The sequence below is a fragment of the Symphodus melops genome, assembly GCF_947650265.1.
Source record: "Symphodus melops genome assembly, chromosome: 3".
Classification (NCBI taxonomy): Eukaryota; Metazoa; Chordata; class Actinopteri; order Labriformes; family Labridae; genus Symphodus; species Symphodus melops.
In genome coordinates, this window is record NC_136693.1 from 24,509,114 (window position 1) to 24,531,878 (window position 22,765).

At 40.1% G+C, this 22,765-nt stretch overlaps 1 protein-coding gene across 2 annotated transcripts in view; it reads right to left on the reverse strand.

The window, feature by feature from the left end:
• Positions 1-294: 294 nt before the first annotated feature.
• Positions 295-22,765, reverse strand: part of adamts17 (ADAM metallopeptidase with thrombospondin type 1 motif, 17) — a 79,949-nt gene continuing 57,478 nt past the window's right edge. The window contains exons 15-24 of one of the 2 annotated variants that reach the window (XM_079339971.1): positions 19,633-19,753; positions 17,573-17,647; positions 15,556-15,636; positions 13,163-13,320; positions 11,506-11,665; positions 7,421-7,556; positions 5,327-5,531; positions 4,031-4,183; positions 2,254-2,431; positions 295-1,567 (exon numbers count right to left, since the gene is read on the reverse strand). In XM_079339971.1, the coding sequence (XP_079196097.1) occupies positions 1,416-1,567; positions 2,254-2,431; positions 4,031-4,183; positions 5,327-5,531; positions 7,421-7,556; positions 11,506-11,665; positions 13,163-13,320; positions 15,556-15,636; positions 17,573-17,647; positions 19,633-19,753 (1,419 nt within the window). In that variant the 3' untranslated portion in view covers positions 295-1,415. The remainder of the gene's footprint in view (positions 1,568-2,253; positions 2,432-4,030; positions 4,184-5,326; positions 5,532-7,420; positions 7,557-11,505; positions 11,666-13,162; positions 13,321-15,555; positions 15,637-17,572; positions 17,648-19,632; positions 19,754-22,765) is intronic. The other variant, XM_079339972.1, reaches the window with a different exon arrangement.

Consider the following 22,765-nt stretch of genomic DNA (forward strand, 5'->3'; position numbering starts at 1 on the left):
TGTGCAAGTTATCATATCATTTGTGCGCACAACTTAATAAACTAAACTAGATGGCACATTAAACCATTATAAGCGTGTGATGAATTCTTTCTTTAACCTCAAGTAAAGTGGGACACGTTGGACTTGGCTGTGGTGACAGCCAAGGTCAACATTAACCACGTATGACAGGTTCATGTAATGTTAGCAGATACAGCTACATAGTTCTTTAAGCTCTGTAATCAGGCATTTCATTACATGTTAATGTCAAATTGTCCTCACAAAGACATCATTAAGGAGATCAACTTTGCATTAAAGCTTTCATAATTGACTAAATAAAACTTAATGACAATATTCATTAACTATCATAGAACTTCCTTCATGTTAGTGACAGTGTCACGGAATGACTTAAACATACCACATCAAATAAAGTGTTACCGATTACATTTTGTGACTTTTGGGACGGCATTGTCTCAAGTAATCACCCTGCAGGAAAAGACTTTTGGTCTGAACACACATCTGGATCTTTTTTTTCTGCTTTAACAGGATACTTGTAGCTGGATTTGTTATCAGCCAAAGTGTTCATGTTATCATTACAGCAAACAGTCTGATGTAAGCAAAGTCAAGGGAAGTGAGTCATTGAATCGTTAGGTCACGTGGGAGCAGCCTCGTACATCAGACTCGTGTTTCTAAACACTACAAAAAGCCGAGCAGGCTAAAGTGTCAGTTCTCTCTTCTCACACTGAACCCAGCATTCATATTGGGTTCACCGCTAACTGCATAAAAACAAACATTTGGCACTGATGGTGATCCAAGAGATGACTAAAAAAAATCTTAGGTTAAATCTGAGTAATATTATTTGCGAGAAAAGTTAGATCACCGCCTTAAACAAGACAACCACGTACCCTCAACTCCTCTGCTTTCAACACCAGTTTGGTTGATTGGCTGTATTCTTACAGTATTTCATTATGCATTAGCAAATAATATAATAATACTTGAGTATCATAATTATATTATATGTAAACAATTAACTTGCTTTTTTTTTAAATGCAACATTTGACTATAATACAGTACAACATAGTAATAATAAAGGAGGGAGAGACAGAGAAGTCTTCTTTCAACTCAAGCACATATTTTCAGTCATTCTGTGCAATAAATCCCCCTGAAGTGGAATTCTAAATACTCTCCCATTTTTTTTTTTTTTTTTTTTTTTTGGTGTACAGCAAAGAGAAAAATAGGACATTTTCAAGTCTTCATCAAAATTGGAAGCTTATGAGCCCATTTAAAAACGTACACTTTCATGTACCTGCTTTTTTCTTATTTAAATACAAAAAGTTCCATCTTTCATTAACTGCTTTTTTTATAACATTTACCAATATTATAAAACATTTACAAAAATGGAACGCTGTTTGGAGAGAAATGTGGTTGTGCTGTGGTCATTAGCTCTTGTGCAGTATTTTCTTGGCGTAAAAGTCCCTACAGGTGTCACAGCAGCGCTGGTACCACCTCATGTCCTGGCACAGGTTCTTCTCTCGTACCACGCGACAGTACACTGTCCACTGGTCCCCCAGGCATTTGTAGGTCAGAGCAGCTGTTTGGCAGGGAAAGAAAAGGGCAGTGAGTCAGTTTTCTATGGTTTTTAATTACCTTCCAAGAAAATGAACACTCGCTTTTTTTACTATCTTGGAATTTTAGTTTAATTAAAATGTTTTATATCTTTTTTCAAAGACCACATATTATTGAAATAAGTTTGTGGTCTTTGTACTTGTTTTTTTTGTAATATTAAATTACAAAGAATAAATTGTTTTAATTCTGCCTCTTTTAAAGTTTCAAACAAACAGATTTTAGGAATATGAAGCTTTTGAAGATTGTCTGAGTGATGACATCACAGTAAACAAAATACTAGTACATGGAAGACCATTATCTATAGCAGTTTAAGGCTTAAGTCTGAGTTATTCTATTCCTGTCTATATCTATTCAGCAGATTTCTGTTGTTTAAATTCCAATATCAATTAATAAGGATAAGGATAAACGTTATTGATCCCCCAATGGGGGAAATGTGGGTGTTACAGCAGTTCCAAAAAAATAATAAATAAATAAAAAAATAAAGTTTAACTTAGAACAGGTCTTGACCAAGTGTGTCATTTCCCCTTTAAAAATGTTTTCCATTCTCCACAATGATTATCACAGTGAAGATTCTTCTCCTCCCCTGTCATTGTTCCTGCAGAGATCAAAATGAAGCTCAGAATCTGAATGCTGTGACGCGACATGTCTTACCGAGCCTGGGAGAGGTGATGGTGTTCACATTGATTTTCTCGTTGCAGGCACCTTGGTGACAGGGTCGGTAGGTCGGTGGTCTCAATGTCGATGGACAGTCGTTACCATGACGACCGGTCACTTTGTGCATACACTGAACCACTCGGGACTGCAGGCCCTTCCCACAGGATGCTGAGCACTAAAACAGTCACATAAAAGGTGTCAGCGTGCTGGAGGCTCCTTTGAGGGCGACTCAGAGGCTTCTTACGTAAAGCTCAAAGCTCAATCAATTCGTGGACCCATTTCTTTGGGCTTGTTGGACACTAACAACAATCGACTTTACTTTGTATGTGATGTCTGAATTCATCCTGAGGAGATAACAGCTGGGATGATCCCCCCTCCTCCTTCTCTATTAATGTGTGGATGCTTTTCAACAGGCAACGCAGGCAACTGCTTGGGGCCCACACCAGTAAGAGGCCTTCGAAGACTGAAAAAACTAGCTCAATATGTGGACTGCTAGATTCTAGGATTTTAAGATGTTCCTTTTCAACAATGGAGCATTTGTCCATCTGTCTCCACTGAGTGGCATATTCACGGCTCCCCGCAAGAAACATGTTGTCTGTAATCTGGCTTAATACAGCACGTTGTAAACAAATACACAGACTTTCCTATGACTTTATCGGAATAAACGTTTGAAGAGGAGAGCCAAAATAAACCATTTCATAGAGGCAGTATGAAAAATAAAACATTCCTGTGAGTCTTGGACAGGACATACAAACTTTCAATATGTGAGTTTCCTGAATGAAAGTATATTAACACCTTATTTTAAACTAGGGTGGGAATCAAAACCTGATTCCATAAGGAGCCAGGTCTGCATTTTTCAAAACCCAAAAATGTAATAACCTTTGAGCGTATAAATAATGCTTTCTGGTATCTTGGGTCACTCCACTGTAAGGAAAGTAGCTATTGGCTGTCCTGAGACTGGCTCGAAGCCGCTAAATGATGCGATCACCTAATTTGCATAATTGCTAAAAAAGCATTTAATCAAAATGGAGGGTGTAGAAGAAAAATAATATTTTGGGAGAGACAAAAAGGCAGTAAAAAAAAACATAAATATGTTTACAACTACAAATTAAATCCCTTGTGTTGATCTTCAAGGTTTTTAAGGTTTTTTGCCATCTCAATAGGACATCACTTCTCAAAATAAAAAGTCGCTAGATTTGTCGCGAGTAACTTTTGATAAAAAAAAATTATTCACCAAGAGGATATGAACAGTCACCAGATGTAGCAAGAAAGTCTCCAAGTTGGCAACACTACTTGGGTGCTGTGACGTAACATTACACTATCCATCCCTCGCTTTTTGTTGATTCAGTTTCTTCAGACGTCTGGACCTTCTTCAGACTTCTACATGTTTAAAGCAAGTTTCATTTTTGCACACGCTGGATTCAAGTTGGGTATGTCCAAATAATAACAAAGGAGCATGGTAGTCCTACTCTCTATATAAAATGATTAATTTATCAGTGGATTAATGGACTGTTAACACAAAAGTTGGCAGTGGTAAAGCTGGGAGTTTTCTTTTCGTCTTATATCCAAATCACACGTGATCAGAATTTTTCATACAGGCCACTTCATTAGCACGAGAAGTGTTAACACTACTGCAGAGTGGTGCCAGTAAACCATAAGAACCATAATACCTGCTTTCCTTGGTGGATGGTCGAATCCAGACAAATACAAAGTGGGAATCTTACCACATATCTGCACCTGCATATGAAGCATGCTGGTCTGAAGACAGACGTACCTTGGACCAGTCCCCAGTCTTCCATTCGTAACATTTGGAGAAGTCCTCACAGGGCTCCTCTTTGGTGGGCTGGGACAGTGGATCACACAGATTCTGAGGGTTTGTACACGACACTGTCCGTCTGCGAACCCCTTCACCACAGCCTGAAGAACACTGCAGGGGGGTAACGGATAAAAGGTAAATAAAAAGAAAAATGATGAGGAAGCTATTTGGTTCAAAGAGATATTTTAAAGCCCAACTGAGTTAGCTTTATCTTTTTGTCGGCACCTTTTATATCAAGATGAAGATTTTATTAGGACAAAAAGCTGCAGGAAGGCCAGTCCCCCCCCCGACCCCCCCTTAACGACAGAGCCATGCATTTGTACTACATGCAGATTGTGGGTTAGCGTCGTCTTGCTGAAGTAATCAACTATCAGGCAGCATATGTTGCTCCAGAACCTGTAGACATGGTTTTGCATTAATGGAGCCCCCATGCCATTTGTACTAAACCACCCCCATACTATAAAGGATGCATGCTTTGGAACTGAGCGGTGAAAGCAAGCCAGATGGTTCCTCTCATATTCATCCCTTAGCATGCAGTGTACAGGATTACAAAACAGAAAGTCTATATGGATGTCAGTATGACTCAGATGACCTCGGGCCTACAGAGGCGGCTGCTATTCTGGAATCTTTAAATTATATTATGTTCTGCAGATGATGAAAACCCCAGATTCCTTGCAATTTTATGAATTGTTGCCCTATTTTCCATCAGTCTTTTACAGAGTAATGACCCCCTCTCCACATTTACTGCAGATAGACTCAGCCTCAGTGGGACGCTCTTTTTATACCTAATCATGTCACGAAATTGGAGTCAGTTAACTTCATTAACTTAAAGAAGTTCAGGTGTTTTTTCAAGCATTTCACAATGTTCCAGTTCTGTTGCCCATTTCACAACTTTGAAACATGCTGTGGACTTCAAATTCAAATGGTTACATTTATCTAAAAGTAATGCAATTCCCCTTTTCAAATGTTATCAAGTTGTCTTCATAATATTATGAATTAAATATGGGCTTTACATGTTTTGCAAATCGTTACATTACTGTATATGTTAACAGAGGACACTACATCCCACTTGTTTTGGAATGGTGCAGTAGCTGCATTTGCAGCTGCTGGCTGAAGAAATCTACTGAAGCAAAGAACACAACATTGGACCTTCATGTAGACCCTGAAACATGTAAAACAATTTAAAAAAGAGACTCTTTTTTCCCTTTTCTAAATGCTTTAAGTTGGTCTCAGTGAGCTCAGTGTGTTTGGTACCTTGGACCACTCTGAAGCCTCCCACACTGTGAGGCACAGTCGACCCTCACAGCCCTGAACCACCGGCGGCTTTCCTCCCTGGCAGTACAGATCTCTGGTGTGGATGAGGGAGCCGTTCTGCAGGTGGTATACACAGACAACATCCCTCTGCTGCAGACCTTTACTACATGTGACGGAGCAGGGACCCCACTCTCCGGTCACCCACCTGTGAAAAAGACACAAACAGTGTTTACAGATATCTGATTGCTTAAGGTCTGAATGGAGAGACGATGAGTCTGAGGTGACTAAATGTAATTTCCATCCCATTGGGGGATCAATAAAGATAATCCTTATCTTTAATTTAGCATAGATTGTAATTGAACATAAACCATGGGTTAAAGAAAGAAGCTGTGTGGTTGAACCATACATTCCTCACACAGACAGACAGACAGACAGATAGATTTCCCGATCAAAATGAGTGATCACAGAGTAAGTGACGTATCCGAAAATAGCCAAACAAAGAAAAAAACATTTAATGCTGACAATACATTGTCTAATAATGCTTATTGTAACTCTTTATGCTACATGCAGTGAAACCACTTGAACCCTGGATTGAATTATTTAAAATACTGAAACTACTTGAAATGATGCAGGTTTTTAGTTTACAGACAGTTGCGTTCAGGTACTTAGGCCCTTTTACAGGAGCTCAGCTCACTTCTTTTTTTATTATTATTTGAAGAGCAGAGGTAGGTGTACTTAGCCTTAGATGCATATAGCCTTGTGAAGATGTCATACATCATTGAGATTCATGAAGATTAATTTTTATTTGTAGTTATAAAGCATAGTTTGAGTCACAATTTCTTGGGGAGGAGAAAAGTTGTATCATAAAGACTGTTTTTTTATGTGAGATCTGTAATCCATTGCACCTCTACGACTCATACACGTTTAGGACAAGGTCAGCAAAGAGGTATGTGCTACTGCTCTGTATACAGGGGGCGCCAAAACCAATACAAACAAAAGGTTCTCACAGGAGACTGAGCTCCTTGATTCATGTGATGGCAGAAGTATTAGAAATATGTCATAAATAAGAATGACATAATCTGTTATTTCTTTCATTAACACATTGTGATACAGACATACCTAAGCTCATGTGACTTATGTGACTATATTTATATTTTTACAGCAGAGTTTAAACCTCTAAATGGCAAAATCTGCAACAGAAATAAAGAGCATAGTAAGTGGCTTGTGCACTTGCTCCATGTACAGAGGCCGCAGTCCTCTAAGGGTTCAGATCCAACCTGGAGCTCCTTTCCTATGTCATTCCCTAGTCTCTCTCTCCTTCTTTGATTTCTGACACTATCCATTGTCCTGCCTCTAAATAAATGCCTAAGAAGCCCAAAAAGAAACCTGAAAACAAAACCCCCCCCAAAAAACCATTACATTGATCTTTTACGTCCTCGTCATGTCAAGTGATAAATGTAAAAAAGTATGGCTTACAAAAACAACCATCCTGCATGCTCAGTCTAACACTGCTCTGTCTTCATCAACAAAATATAAAACAGAAGCTTTCTGCTGGTATCTATCCCAACAGGATTCTGCGATTTACATGTTCATAGAATAATAAGAGTGTTGGATTAAAGTCCTCCAAATAAAAGAGTACATTGTAAGTGTGATTGGATTAAAGAATCCTCCAGGTGTAGATCTGCTAAAGCTTCTTCCACCAGCCTTCATCAGGACTCACACAGGGTGACAAAGCTCCTTATGCATGATGTATGAATGTAACATTTCTGAAGGTGTCAAATCTACAGTATGACTCCAATCACACCTAACTTTTACACCAACACTAAAAGGTTTTACTGACAGCATCGAGTGACACACTCACCCTCAGCTTCTGATCGAGTGTACAGTTTAAAACCTCAAGATATCAAACAAATTCTCACAGTCGTTTGACTGAACACTTACATCTGTGTTCAGAGCAGCTAACACCCATTCACAACCCAGCAGCAACTTCAGAAACATAATGTGTGTGTGTGTGTGTAGGTGTGTGTGTGTCTGTGTGTGTGTGTGAGTGTGTGTGTGTGTGTGTGTGTGTGAGAGAGAGAGAGTGTGTCTTACCTGTACTGGCAGGGGTGAGAGTTGCAGTGTCGTACTTGGGGATGTGGTCTGTTCTCAGGTTGACAGTAGCTATCGTTGACCACCTCCATGGTTTTATTGGCGATCCTCATACAGGAGACGACTGTCCTCCTCTCACCTGCAGACACAAACACATGCATGCACACAAACACACACACACACACACACTCCAAGTTACGTCCCCGTTCTGTCAGAGTAGCTCACGTTGAAATACTTGTGACCATATCTCACTCAAGGACACTCAGCAGCTTTTTGGCACTTCTGCAGTTCCCATCTCTCTTCAGCTGTGAATGGACTTCAGATTGTTTAGTGCTTTTCTAGTCTTCTAATCGTCACAGTCATGCCTCATTCATGCACCGATGGCAGAGGCTGCTTTCTAAAGTGTTCATCAGTATTAACAAATCCAATAATACACATGCAGACGCCGTCAATGAAGGAGCCAGAGGAACTTTGGGGACAAGATCGAAAAACCCCAACATTCCACCAATTGAGCCGCAGCCTCCCCAATACTTAAATACAATACTAAATCAATATTTATTTATCCTTGCTTGTTAAAACAATCAATTTCAAATAAAACCATTTAATCAAGTGAAATGAAAAAGGGAAACATATACCTTTAGTGTATGTTTGCAAATGACAGCAACAGTGTAGGTGTCTGCTGTTCTTTACACATGAACCTTTGTTTGTTTTAATTATGTTTATACAAGTCTTTACTAACCCTAACCCTATTCTGCTTCAAATGAATGATTATATCAATAATTTGATGTTTTTTAGGCTGTCTCTTTTTTTGTTCATTTGTGTTACCAGTGTTTGGAGAGGTTTATTAGTGTGTGTGTGTGTGTGTGTGTGTGTGTGTGTGTGTGTGTGTGTGTGTGTGTGTGTGTGTGTGTGTGTGTGTGTGTGTGTGTGTGTGTGTGTGTGTGTGCACTCCATTATCATATGCATCCATCAGCTCGAGGCACAGCGGGAGTTGGAAAAGTTTTGGAACCCCTGTCCCATAACAAGTCTTCAGTTAGTTAACTTCAGGTGTCATGTTCAGTTTATAGATTTCTCTGTTAAAGTGAATAGTTTTTACATCTTCAAATCTCTTAACCTGTTGTCATCGTCTGCTTTCTGCAACGTCAAATTAAATAAACTTCTTCCACAGATTGATATGGTTACATTTAGTCCTCCTGAGTCTGTGATTGTCTGTTCTTATATTCATACGTCTATTCCATGGTTTGGATTTTAGATATTAAGAAACAAGATTCATCCCTCCATTATCAGCCTGATAAACTTGATCATTTAGATAAACATTTAGAACATGTAAGAGAACAGAATACAAAATGATAAATAAAAGAACTAAAGGAAAGAATCACAAAGTATGTTTCATATTTAAGTAGAGTGAAAGTCGTTCTCTTACTGAATACTTTCTGGGTTTCTAAACAATAATTTGTGTTAAACTTGAAAGTTCTTCAGCGGGTGTGTTTCTCGTACAGACTGTCTTCATGAATCAAGCTGCATCATTGGTTCTCCTGTGGAGTCAGCTGTGTATTTACAGAAGCTGATCAGCTGCTTACCATGATGTCAAATCACACACGTCCATGGGATGTGAAGCAGATAGTTAAACTCTAATCCAGCATTAAAAAGAGATGAAGTGAGCAGTGGTGGGCTCGCCCCCTGCTGCTCTACAGACCACTAATCCACGAACACCTGACCTCATCTCCTGGATGAGAGCAGCCGACTGCGACTTCAAAGTGCTCCTCTCACATACATGTGCTTTGAAATATTTTGAGCGCTGGATCCCAATATTACAAAGAAATAAGAGGATAAGAGGAGCTGCTCAGGAGATCAGCAGCAGGGTGCCTGGCAATTAGGTTTGCCCTCTGCTCTCTGTGCGTATGTGAATGAGAGCGATAGAGAGAGAGACAGAGCTGCACACAGGGACCCCTGCTCTGTCTAACATGCTGTTGGTAATTGGCTCGGATTAGCCACTGGCTGTCTCTCAGTCCAAACTCTCTGATATTCTCCCCCCGTCCACTCCAGACATGGCTCCAGTCTGCACATTCACAGCCGTCGCTGCTTACAGGGGAAATCCTGTTTCATAAACTGGGGCCCTGGTGTACTAACAGCTATGAACTTACTACAGTAGAATACTTCAGCCAACAGCCAAAAGACAGACAGTTTTTGGCGACACAATAATCCTTTGTGCAGTGTAGTAGTAGTCGAGTCCAGGGTTTGGACCCGAGCCCTGGTTTTCAGAACATGTGACTCAACTCGGACTTGAGCACTGATGGCTCGAATTTAGGCTTGAGCATTGAATCCATTCAGACTCTGGCACAGTTTAGTTAGTTGTTAGTTTTTTTTGTAAAAGGCACTGATGATACGCTACAGAAAGACATGATAAGACTGATTCAAGTGTTTATGTGGATGAACGTTCATGTGCAGTCTTGTTCAGCATCAGTTTGTGCATTGTGATGATGCCCGGATTGGAGACATTTTACTGTGGATTAGATGAACGACATCATATCATGTACAACTCTGAACAAAGAGGGCTGCGTTGCATGTATGTTTGAGTTTATAAGAAACCAATCCCACTGCAGCATGCGGCCTGTCAGTTCACCAGCGACCAACATTTTTCATGGCCGTTGTCAGTGACTGAATCTACACGCCCTATAATCTCAGATGCACCCTGAGGTCATGTTCACACCTGACTTCTTTCATTAAACTGTCAGCGCCTTTTTTTACATACAACCCTATGGAAAAAAGGATTTGTTATTTTTGTGTTGATTCATTTGAGAGTGAAATGCAACCTTTCGTAACAGGCCTGTTCATAAATGAAATGTAATCGTGCAGACAGTGTGTGCACAGAGACTGTGTTTGCTCTGCAGTGTAGTTAACCCTTTGTGTGATTTAGACAGTATCTTTTCATCTCATTTCCACAGGTTGAGCGAGCTAAATAAGGTGATCAATTATTTTGAAAATCAAGCCCTAAGTGATTGTAACTCCAACAAAAATCTAAATGTTTAGACATCATATAATCATAAAGCCCATATGAGCTCCCTCAGTCTAGTTATAAACCCACATTACTAACTTGATATTTTTATGTTTCATTAATGCAATGAAAGATAACGATACCAACGTTACTATCTTTACACCACCTCCTTTGCTTGTGTGCTCCCTCACCACTCATATCCATGTAAGTAGCTGCAGATGTATTGTCTCTTCTATTTTAAAAAAACACTCTCTCCTCTCAGTTTACAGTCATGAAGCAGCCTCTTGCAAAGACAAAGAACCTAATAAGAGAATGTTCTTCAAGTATTACTCCGTATCCTTACAGAGTGAAAAAACTATAGTGTATCCAGCAGACATGAGGTGAATCCACCACAGCTCAGTTTGTCTCTTTTTCATGCTGAATTACAGTTTGTCGATCTGCTTTAGATCCCATGTAGAAAAAGAGCACACAGCTTGGAGAGGAACATCAATGCTTTAAGACTGGATGCATTGTTATTTCTTTATACCAGAAGTTAGACCTGGTCGTTATTTCCACATTTGCACAAATGGTGCACGCCAACTTGTGAAAGTTTGCAGCCTCGGTACATGAATCGAGTTATACAATTTTTTGCACATTTCAAATACATTGTTAAGTTTTAAAGAGAAAGACTGTATATGCATTTTGTTGTTATACTCATTGAAAATGTACAGTACGTGAATTCTAATTTTAAAAAAAAAATTGGGGGGGAAAAATGTTTTAACAGAAATAAAGTTCTGTCATGTCCCCCAATAAAACTCTGAGGTTGAATTTTTGAATTTCAAAGCATTTCAATAAGTGCCCTATAAAGGGTTTATGTGTTTGCTTTAAAGTGAGCTGATGTACTGTGGATGTGTGCATGTATGACATGTATAAACGTATGCATTAATAATGTTCAGCATTGATCAACTGTATGAGTATTAAAACACTGTGCCTTATAAGACTGTTTTGTTTTCATGCTGCTCGATGAGAGAATGAATTTGCATCAGTCACAAGTCAACACTGTTTTATTGATGCAGAGGGCTGCTTGCTACATTATGAGATAAAAGTGTGTTACCTCCTCCACACTGTACAGTGCAGTCCTGCCAGCTGCTGTGAGTCCAGATGTAGAGGTACTCTGGTTCTTTCTGCTCCTCACTACTCCTGTCCTGCGTCAAGTTCATAGACACGGTGTACTCATAATGGATCCCGTAGCTCTGGTCATGGAAAAGCAGCACCTGAGAGGACCACAGTTAAAGAACTTACTGACCAAACATATCTTTTATCTGCTTTTAGGATTCTCCACAGAACATGAAGGAATAAGGTTATACCCCAAGCCAGCAAACCTGCAGCAAGTTCCGTTCAATGTGTCACAAAGTCTGTTGAATTAATCCTTAGACCTCTACACTAGTATTAGTTGCTTTGTTTTCAGTTTATGGCTCTATATTTTGTGCTGGAGGTCTGGCTTGTGTTGTACGTAGCTGCTGGACTGCTTACTTCTTTTTATTTCATTCTACATTTTGTTATATTCGCTTATTTACTATTGTTTGTTTGTGAAGAAAAACTTAAATGAAAGTCTGGGAAACTAAAATAAGACACAATGTAGCTTTATTCATGTAACTGTAATAATGTAACAGTTACTGTTTTGTATTTGTCTGACCTAAACATCAAAAAAAAAAAAAAAAAAAAAGAAAGAAAAAGAAAATTCCAGACAATTAATTTTTCAAAAATGTTGAAGTACTGGATTCTCTGTCAACAATGTCAGCAGCCAGCCATTGTAAGTGGTTTTAAGGCACCCCCTGCCCCCACAGCTATTTTGCCCCTTATCCCTTGCTTTGCCACCGGCGCCTCTCTCCATGGTCATGGTCACCATTATTAAGAGTCACTGAAATTATCCTCATGCAGGCAGACAGAGGTGAACGCTCCATTCTGGGTCTTCTTGATCAAACAGCAGCCTTGACACCATCAATCATACCATTTTATTTGACAGATTTCATAACTGGGCTGGCATTTCTGCTACAGCCTTAAGATGGCTTTGATCATATTTCAGTAAAAGGTATCTTAGAGTCTGTATCAATCACGTTGCGTCCTCCTCTGCTCGTTTGCCACTCGCACACTCATCAAACCCTGACCTCCTTTGCATCCCACGCTCCAAATGCAAAACTAAAGGTGATCATGATTTTGCTGTTCTAGTGCCTTTGGAATCAAATCCATCAGAGCTTTAGAATCTAAGGAATGTTTCAAAATGCATCGAAAAAACTCACCTGTATGGACAAGCCTTCATGTTGCTGTCAAACCCTGCTGCTTGTGCTTCAGGTGTTCCTGTTTTTGCCCCATTCCTATTTTGCCATTTGAAATTCTGATTTATTTCTGTACATTTTTTCTCCGTTTACCAGTCATTTTCTTTCCTTTTTGGTAATGTACTTTGTAACTAAGTTTCAATAGTCATATATATTGTGTTACTTTTTTTAAAAATTTTACTCCTTTGTAATGTTTTAATTTGTCAATTTTATTAAAACCTTGAGAAATTTTGGATTTGATCATATGTATAACTTTTTCATTTGCATATGGGTCTTACAATGCAGTTCTTGTGCAGGGCTTTACATTGTCCACTAATTAAACATAGACCATTAATTATTCAACCTCAATGGAACATACAGACAAAACATAACAGTATACAGGTGTATATCTAATCTACAGTCTAAAGGTCCGTCCTGTGTGACAGCTGTGTTTACCATCAGGTGTAGGGGGGTCTTAGTGGGTCCCTTGGCAGACATCTTCTCCCACAGTCCTCTCCTCACGTAGCGCACGGTGGTCCCAGCTAGCTCAAACTCTCCTGGGAGCTCGATCTTCCAGTCACTGTTGATGGACCTCTTACTTGAGTCTTTCAGGGCTGTACAAAAGACACAGGAGGTCAGAAGAAAGAGTGACGGAGACACACACACACACACACACTGCCCATGTTACATAATGGATGCATTATGTTGATAATGGACAAAAAACCTGTCTAGTGGCATCACTGTCACATACTAAAAAAACACAACCTGTTAAGTTTTGAGAGCTTTATGCATTTGAGTTTCCTTAAATTAGTTTTTAATTATATCAACAATCTGGACCCTGAACCTCTCTCCAGACTTGTTCAAAGACAGAACTGAATCAGTGTAACAAGAAGCACGGTGAATGGAAACTGTAACATAACAACAACGTAGAACTACATTTGGTCAATCAGATCCAAGGTGGTTAACTCTGGAACACATAACAAGCACAAATAAAATGAGTTTAGAATATGTGTATTGTTATATTGTTGTGCATGCATCATATTATGTTATTGGGTTTTATGTGATCAAATCTTATACATTTTACTCTGTTTACACAAAGGCCCAACTCATGGACATAAGTTGGAATTTAGCAATAGCTGTATACTCTTTACCCAGCACATCAGTTTTATGCTTTGTATTGAAACAATGTTAAATTACATTATATCTATTAAATAAATACATTTAAATTCAAACATTAATCCTTTATTGTCTTCATCCTCTGTGACTGTGTTTCTGATAATTTCTCGTACTTCATAAAGATTTGTTGGTGAGGGTTGAGGTGATGTGCTGCACACAGTAGGATTGGTGAGGGCTGAGACACTGGCAGATGAGGAATTGCCAGTCGTTGTGATTGTCCAGGGTTCCTGTCCAGTTAGGAGCCAGAGTTTAAAGGCCCGAGAATAGAGATTTTTTTTCAGTTGGTAGGATGCGCATGTTGTCGAGAGTTTAATGATGACCAGATTGAAAGAGTCAGTTGCAATAAAACCCAGGTCAATGCCTCATGTGGTTGGGCAGCTGGTGCAGCTGTCCATGTCAGAGACAAAATTGCTGACTCGGAAAGGTCCTTGAGAGCCACAGCTAAATCAAGCTTGAGCAGGTAGGATGACATACAGCTTTGCATTGTTTTGCCTGCACTTGATGGGGGTCTGTGTGGGAAGAGGGGTGCCCAAAAGCCAGCAGTGATGCGATGAGTTTGTGATATTAGATAATGTTGGCGCTGCTGATGTATAAAAAATGAGCAATGTAACAAACAGCATGAATCTCATACTCAAACAGACCTGCTGCCACCTGCCAGCTATGATATATACAGTGACATCATATTGTTGTGTTCTGTTACTACTCTGATGATAGCTTAGCGGTGGAGCGTCTGTGACCCTCCTTATGCCTTTACGTGTTTTTACAGGCCAGCAGACAAGGCATAACATAATTTCCTCACTGGTGTCCTTTAACACTAAACCACTGGACCGACCAATGTTGAATCGTCAACCTCATCCATCTGTACAGACCTTGTGTCCTTTTAATCAGATTGGAAATAAATCTGATTGCTGTTACTTAAATGTCCAGCAAAACAAAAGCAAAATTTGGCTGTGAAAGTGGGGCTCGGTTGGTATACAATACGATGAAAATAAATGGTGAAAGGACCGTAATCAACCTTCAGATAACCTTAAGACAAGGGTTAACGAACAAGCCAGAAGTGGTTGATGACTATTAAAAAGAAATATCATAAATGTCTCAAAAATGTCTCCAACCAATCCTGAGTTATGAACTTCAGAAGAACTGGACTAAAAGACACCCAAAACGTTTCCAATCCATCAATTCCAATAACAAATTAATGTAAATGCACATTCGCTGTATTCAGTGAGGTGCACCATTGGCAGAGGCTGATAAAACCTGTTAAGTTACTTAAGGTCATGTCTTTTTTTTAATGCATTTATTTAGTATTATTGTCATTTCCTGTTATGTACTTTTGTACTTACCCTGCTGCTCATTTTCCCACCTCGTGTTACCTACTCTGATGAAGCACCGTGTCTTGTTTTCGCCTGATTGTCTGTGTATATAACCACTGTGTGTTCCCTTGTGTCTCCTCAGTCCAGTGAGTTCTCTAGTGTTTGACCTTTGTCTGCCTTTCTGACTTTTGCCTACCTCTCTTGGATTTGTTTGCTTAGGTTTTTTGGATTGCCTGTGTACCGACTAGGTCTGTTTAATAACTTTGCCCTTTCGTTGTATCCTGCCTTGCGCGAGCCTGCATTTTTTGCTGTTGTTGATCAATTCAGTAAAAAGGAAATCTTCTCAAAGATTGGCCTCATTACCAAGAAAGCTATGTGATGGTTTGTCCTCCACCACTTTGATCCGTCTGGCTCCTGCAGGGATCACTACGGCCTCGATGTAGCCTAGTGGAAATACAGATATGATCATAAAATGTGAACCCTTACAGAGACAAAGTAGTGAAGAGCACAACAATATTACGACATACAGAGATGGAGACGGGGACAGGCTGGTGACTTCTGGGTAATAGAGATGAACTATCCTGGTCCAAGGGCACCTCAGCAATGCTCAGGAAGTGAACTGGCACCTTTCCAGATACCAGGCCAATTTCCAGACTTGTTCCACACCAGTGTCTCCTACCCTAGCCTTTGACAGGGTGATTATAAAAACCCATCTGAAGTAGGCTGGGTGTTGTTCTCTGCCATTACTGTGTGGAGTACATTAGAAGAGTGACAGAGAATGGAAGGACTTAATGCACATAAACTCCCTGGATGAACTCTCTACTTGGGGCTTGATTTTTCAAAAGCTATAATTTCAGATAAAAATGATTGAGATTTGGTAAAACGTATCGGGTATCCAGCTCACTTTTTCTCCGAGTCCAGGTAACTGGATTGGATCAACCTGATCCAGGTACAGACTCTTTATGATGAACCAATCCAGATTACCTGAGCTTAATACTTTGCTCAAAGGGGGCGAAAAAAAAAAAACATGAACTCAAAAATCCTTCCCGCTGATATAAAGTATAAATATTATTTGTTTGATGTTGATGCTATTCGGTGAAATATTTTACCAGGACAAGCGTGGAGGCTTTCGTGTTTCACCTTGACAACAGCACCAATCAAAGAACCTTCAGAACATGATGTTGAGTTCATTTTACTTGAGTCATCTCTGCCTCACAGACAGACACCAGCCTCTCCTGCACACACATTTAAAGGACAGATACTAATAATACTTACCAACACATCAGAGTCACACAGTTACAGTTACACACCATGAGGACACTTCTGACCGACACTCTGCCACTTTAAGGTGACAAACAAAGACAAACTGACAACACGACAGCAAACATTTTGCCAAATGAACACAAAAGGATGAAATGCAAATCATTTTGTGGACTGTACAAAACATTTTGCTTCTTTAGAGGTGATGTTATAACAGTTCTGCTTTTAGATGGTCTGCTACAAAGTCCACAAAGACAAAAAACATAAGCAGACAACTAAAAGAACAAACAGTGCAATTCAACAGTAACAACATTGTTCAGCTGTTGAAGAAGTTGTTGAATTTTTTGATAAAGAGTTGCACTTGGCTTAAATGTTCAACTCCGGAGGTTGTAGCTTGTTTAAAATACAATCCAAAGTTTATTTCAGGATATACTCTAAAGACAGTCACTACACCTAAGCAGGACTCCAGTCATATTTCTAAAAGGTGATACAATCAACAGTTTGTTAACTTTTTCTTTGTCCACTTCATGTGCAGATGTGATGGTTGCATTTCAAGCATTGTGTTTATTCTACAAAACTTTGTGAGCCTTGTTCTGAAACTGATCCGGCACAGATCTTTTCTCAGGGTTCGGATAACTCCTCTCCACATCAACAAACACACCACCCCTCCTACCGGCCCACCAGCACCATCCAACCGCCCACCACCACCCTGCACACCAACAGTTACACACAGGCGGCCATGGGTTCACCTGGGTTTACACACAGCAAATACCAAACGTGTGATGTTTATACAGTACTCAAATGTCAAACTTGAAACATTTCTAAGGTTTTATTAGAGTCGACCGTTTTCTCCCCCTCCTCTGCTGGCAGGAGCAGCAGGGAGAAGGAAACACTTTGGATGAAAGGAATGTGTCCCTGGCATAACTTTCGTCTGGATAATGAGGTAACGAGGTCAAACATCTGCTTATGTAACTGTTACAAAGCTTCTTTTTTTTATACTCAGACTTAACCCAGGGGAGCCCACAGATAACTGTTTACATCATCTACCTACAGTGAATCACTCTGACAGAGCAGGAACACACACACACACACACACATACACACAGTGCATGCACCTTACATGAGAAACACTTGGGGACAGCTCTGGGTTTAGCCATCACACAGGTAGATACCCTCTTACACTGCCTAGTGGTGACTGGAGGACAAGACAAGGAAGTGATCACATGTCCTGTGGACCACACCAGCATGTGCATGCAGAAGTGCACACACACACAAACACACACACAAGTTCCCATTCCTCTGGGATTAGGATCCTGCTGCATAGAGGGAGGCTGATCATTTCAATTGTTTGAATGTTGCTGCAACATGAACCAGACGTAAGCCTTTCAACATTAGATACATTTGATTTCTGTGTGTGTTAAAGGAATACTTCGCCCATTTGCATTAAGCTTTGTATCATTCGAAACCTGGTAGTATTTTTCAATGGTCGTGCGTCCAGTCCTCATTTCCCCCTGAGAACGGAGAGCTCTGTATTTCTTGTCTTAGAAAGGAGCCTCAGATGACGGACGCTGTGGTTAGAAGGGGTAACACTCCATCGCTAGTTTTCCACCCACTGAAGCTACAGACCTAACACAGATCGGTGGGTGGGACCTCACTGCCAGAATCTAAAAGCGGTCAAGAAAGCTATGCTAACAAGCTCAGTGGAGAAAGCTAAGAAACCGACAATGGCGAGAAAAACTCTTCAAACTGCGGTGCTGTGCGTTCTGGGAGTTGTTGTCTTTCATCCACATGAGCCAAAAAGAGAATTTCTGCCTTTTCTCAGTGCAAAAGGCACCGACTTCAAACTTTATTTCACATTTCAACTATGTATATGACCCAATTTTCAATACACATTCATGCTGCAATGGGTGAAGTATCCCTTTAAATATAATTTTCCCATTTTTATTTACTGGCTCTTTACTACCAGCCAAAATTATGAACATCATGTCGTCTGACTGTTACCGCGAACAGAAGGACTACTCTCGAGGATATTCTAGAGCAGTGGTTTCCAACCTTTTTCCGGTCGTTACTTCACTCTGACTTCACAAAACTCTGGAAAAACATACTGTACTGCTTTTTACTTAAATTAATTTGATTTCATGGAATAATCTTTTTGACTGTCTTGCATGTAAACGTTCATTTTTGATCATATTTAGGCTTTTTCATTTATATTATTGTGGACAGAGGAACAAAGGCTGGCATGACGTTTCTTCTTAATGGATAACAGACGGACAGCGACTCTGCAAGTGTATTGTTTTGGTATTGGCTATGGCCTACAGAATATGTTCAAAACATTTTAATACATAATATATTTCTTACTGATTAATAAATACAAATAATAAGTGACCCCATTTGAAGTACCGTAATTTCCGGACGATAAGCCGGAACTTTTTTCCCAGGCTTTGAACACTGCCGCTTAAACAATGACGCAGCTAATTTATGGATTTTTTTGGGCTAACGAACTTCATGCCGCCAAAACATTTGGCCTTGTCACATCGGACCGATAAAATTACCTGCATTACATGCATTTAAAGCGCCACTCCGAGCTGAGTGGAAGGCTTGGATGACTTGCGGCGTGAAATAATTTACTAAAACTGACTGCATGCGAAGAGCAACTTTTGCTCAAGTCTACCTGTGGATCTTCACAGCGTGGAGCAGTGTCAAAAAAATCACCAACAGGTTTTGAAGGCTGGACTGCTGCATAATGAAGAGGACAGCACAAGCGCGAATTTGCCTCAAGATGAAAGTCTGACAGTGACAACGAAAAAGAGACTGAGGAAGTGAGTGACGAAGTGATCTCATGTTATAATGTGGACCCCTGTGGCTCATCGACGGCCTATATGTTTACAAATACATTTATTTACTTATTTTTAGCCGGTGTGGATTATATCCAGGTGCACTCAATAGTCTGGAAATTACGGTACATGGGGTAGGGACTCGTAGGTCGGTTAAGCTTGTTCTCGACTATTCCAGTTTAGATTTGACGCCAAAGAGGAATCTAAAGCATCGTATTCTGACGCGTTGGCTCACTGACCATGCTGTCTTATTTCAAAGTCGGGAGTGAGAATGGCCTTATTGACTTATGATTTCTTTCTAGTGATCAAAGAGTAAACAATATGACACCCAAACACACACACTCACCCATTCCTTTGGTGTGGTTAAAGTCTCCTCTCACAATCCTACAGGAGCGCCCGTCTCCGTTACACACACCACAGCGGTCCTCTTTGGCTAAGGAGCCGATGATGCCGTCACAGCCGATTTTCTGATCACAGAAAACAGGAAAAAAACATAGCCATATAAATTCACTGATGTTATCCATGTCTTATATCTCTCTCTCTGTGTAAGCGCGACACTCTCAGATGTCTGACAGGCTTAATGTTTCAGCCTCAGATGTAGCCACTTGGATGAAACCAACTATTTTAAATGTTTTAAACTATTTTAGTTAATTATCACTAAATCCTCATTCATGCTAATTACTGCTGCGTTCAAAGAGACAGCTGAATAGCTTTTTTGTTGACCTACTTTTAGCTGAAGTTAGATTTAATGTTGTACTATGACAGTAGATTGTCTTTGAAACAATGTGTTTTTAAGGTAGACAAGTTCACAGGTTGAGATTAGAAACATTGTCAGAATCCCTCACTTCTGTGGCACAGATTCATGAGCCTCTCTGGACTTTCTGCAGCCACATGAGGCCCTCTCCAGGCAGACTTCCAGGGTCCTTCCCGGGTCTATTTTCATAGCTTCACTAAATATATTGCTCTTCCCTTTTCCTGTCTGCTTCCTTTTCTTTTCTCTCTCCCTCTCTCCTTACCAGTGTTTTCATAGCATGGCTGATACTCACATGCCAGGCTTACAAAAACATCCATGACTCCTCCTCTTCCTCCTCCCTCTGTAACCTCAGAATCTGCATATTTCTCTCTGACTCCACTCTCTAACTTCTCCCCTGTTTCTCCTCTTAGGTGTGACACAGAACCAGTGTGCACCTATCCATTCAAGCAATTCATGGTTTAGTGTCTGAAACACTGGACATGTGGCTGCAGGAGCAAAACCCTATCCTTCTGTTTGTGAGATGACCGACTCTGCCAACTGAGCCACAGCCGCCCCAATGAGTCTACTGATGTGGATTCAGGTCTAATATTAATAAGTCAACAGGTCGGTCTCATACAGAGCTTTGCATATGCACACTGGGTCTTCGAAACATTAGACCATAAATGGAAATTATATGATGATATTTTCATACCTTGGTCCATTTGGGCTCAACAAACAGGCTGCCCCTGAAATCTTCTAAGTTGCTTTTTCACACCTTAACCTTATGAGGCAACATGTATGTTTAATATTGTACATGGTCCCTTTACAAACTGCAGTTAAATGCATTTTTGCAGACACATTCACTTTATCATCATAAGAGCAGAGAAGAACTTACTGGTGAACAAAAAAACATAGTCATGCAGATTCATCAAATGTACGGAGATTGCACTCAATGTGTCACTTTCTTGCTTGCAGTGAATATTCCTGAGTATTTGAATGAAAATGTGTCCACATGCAGCTCAGCTTCGTGCACGTCACGGGTGAATGCAACAAACAGTGAACGCACCTAACACTTTATGTACTGTACAGGCAACACATTACCAGGCCAAACAAACGATCAAGGCAGAAGTCAACTGCCAACCTTTGTGTTCTGTGATGTAAAATGATTGATGTAGTCTGTGTTTGTACGAGTGATGTAACAGCTGTTGTGTTGTCAGAATATCAATCCAAAAGCCATTTGTGTTTTGTGGTGTCAGAAAGATTATGCAGCAGCAATAACAGCCCTTTCATGGCTGCTGGCCTCAGAAATATGAAGAATATATTTAACCTAACAGTCAGTATTAAACCCTAAAACACCTAATATAGTTAATATATCACTAAATAAAATCCCTATTCAAACAGAAAACACTGCAAACTTTGAATGTGTGCTTCACCTGAACGTCTGCCGAGGGATCTTCGAAGGAGACATGAGTCATTGCTGCGATGTAACAATTTTGTAAGCACATATGCGTCATGATAATTGTATCCATATTACAATTTCTGGACCGTCCCCCCCAACCCCTCTCCCTCTCTCTCTCTCTCTCTCTGTGTTTGTGTGCCTGGGCAGGGATCAGGGGGAATTCCTCACAAATGTTTCACATCCAACATTTGCAAATAAACACAAACGACTGGCTGTAGTCAAGTCATGAGATCAGAATAAAGTCCTCATTCCTCCGTACGGCGAGCTATGATTAAGTGAATGAGGAGCTCAACCATTCCCTGTGGACATCACAGCTTTGAACCGGGATACATGTTTTTAATCATTTCATGACTGACGATTTTTTTCTGATTACAGTTGTATCAAACTCTGCACAGTTCACTGGGTGCACAAAAGACTCAAGTTTTATTTATGGATCCGTCTTTCTTACAAACAGCAGCCTGTTGAACCAGTTGGACAAAACTTCTCTCTTTAGTTTGGGTGTATACAAAGCCAAGAGTTTAAACCCATAGACTGTATGAAGAATGGATGGCCCAACACGTCATATAACCCATTTGGTTATATGACATGTTGGGCTAACGCCACCCCTTTTTTGTGCTTGTAGCAACTCTGGGTTGACTTATTGATTTTCCATTTTCGTGTGATTGTTTATTGAAGCCAGATCACCATTAAATACGTTTATTTAATGAACAAACTGTACACTGTATATATACTGTATCTTACATTTAGTCATCTTCTAATCGAGAAATAGCTACTGTACTCTACTCTCTCACAGCTGGCTTCATCTCCTCTTGTCCTCTATAAAGTGTGTATGGATCGACTTTCCTGCAGCTTCCAGCTTCTTTAGGCTGACGAGGTCCAAGTTTGATGACCTTACAGAGAGGATGAGTACCAGCGTTCTGTTTCAGCTGTGAAGCTCCTGTGCATCTGCCTCCACTGAATGACAGTGTCACTGTATCTAACAAGTCTGAAATCGGTTTTTACTACAGCGCTATGAACCCAAAATAAACAGATTTTACTGATGCTGATATGTAATTATGAATATTTTCAAAACTCTAAATTGAAGAGGAGGCCAGCAAACTTTTAAAATGTCTGGTTTGGACGTACAGCAAATGTGTTTTTGAAGCAGACTGAGGACATGAGGAGGAGCTTCCATCTGGATCTTTTGATTCACCTTGTTCTTTTAGCATGAGTGCTAAAAATATGGGTTCTCTCTGACTGTACCTCTGAAAAGCGGTATGGCCAATCTGCTCACTGTCAATCATCAAA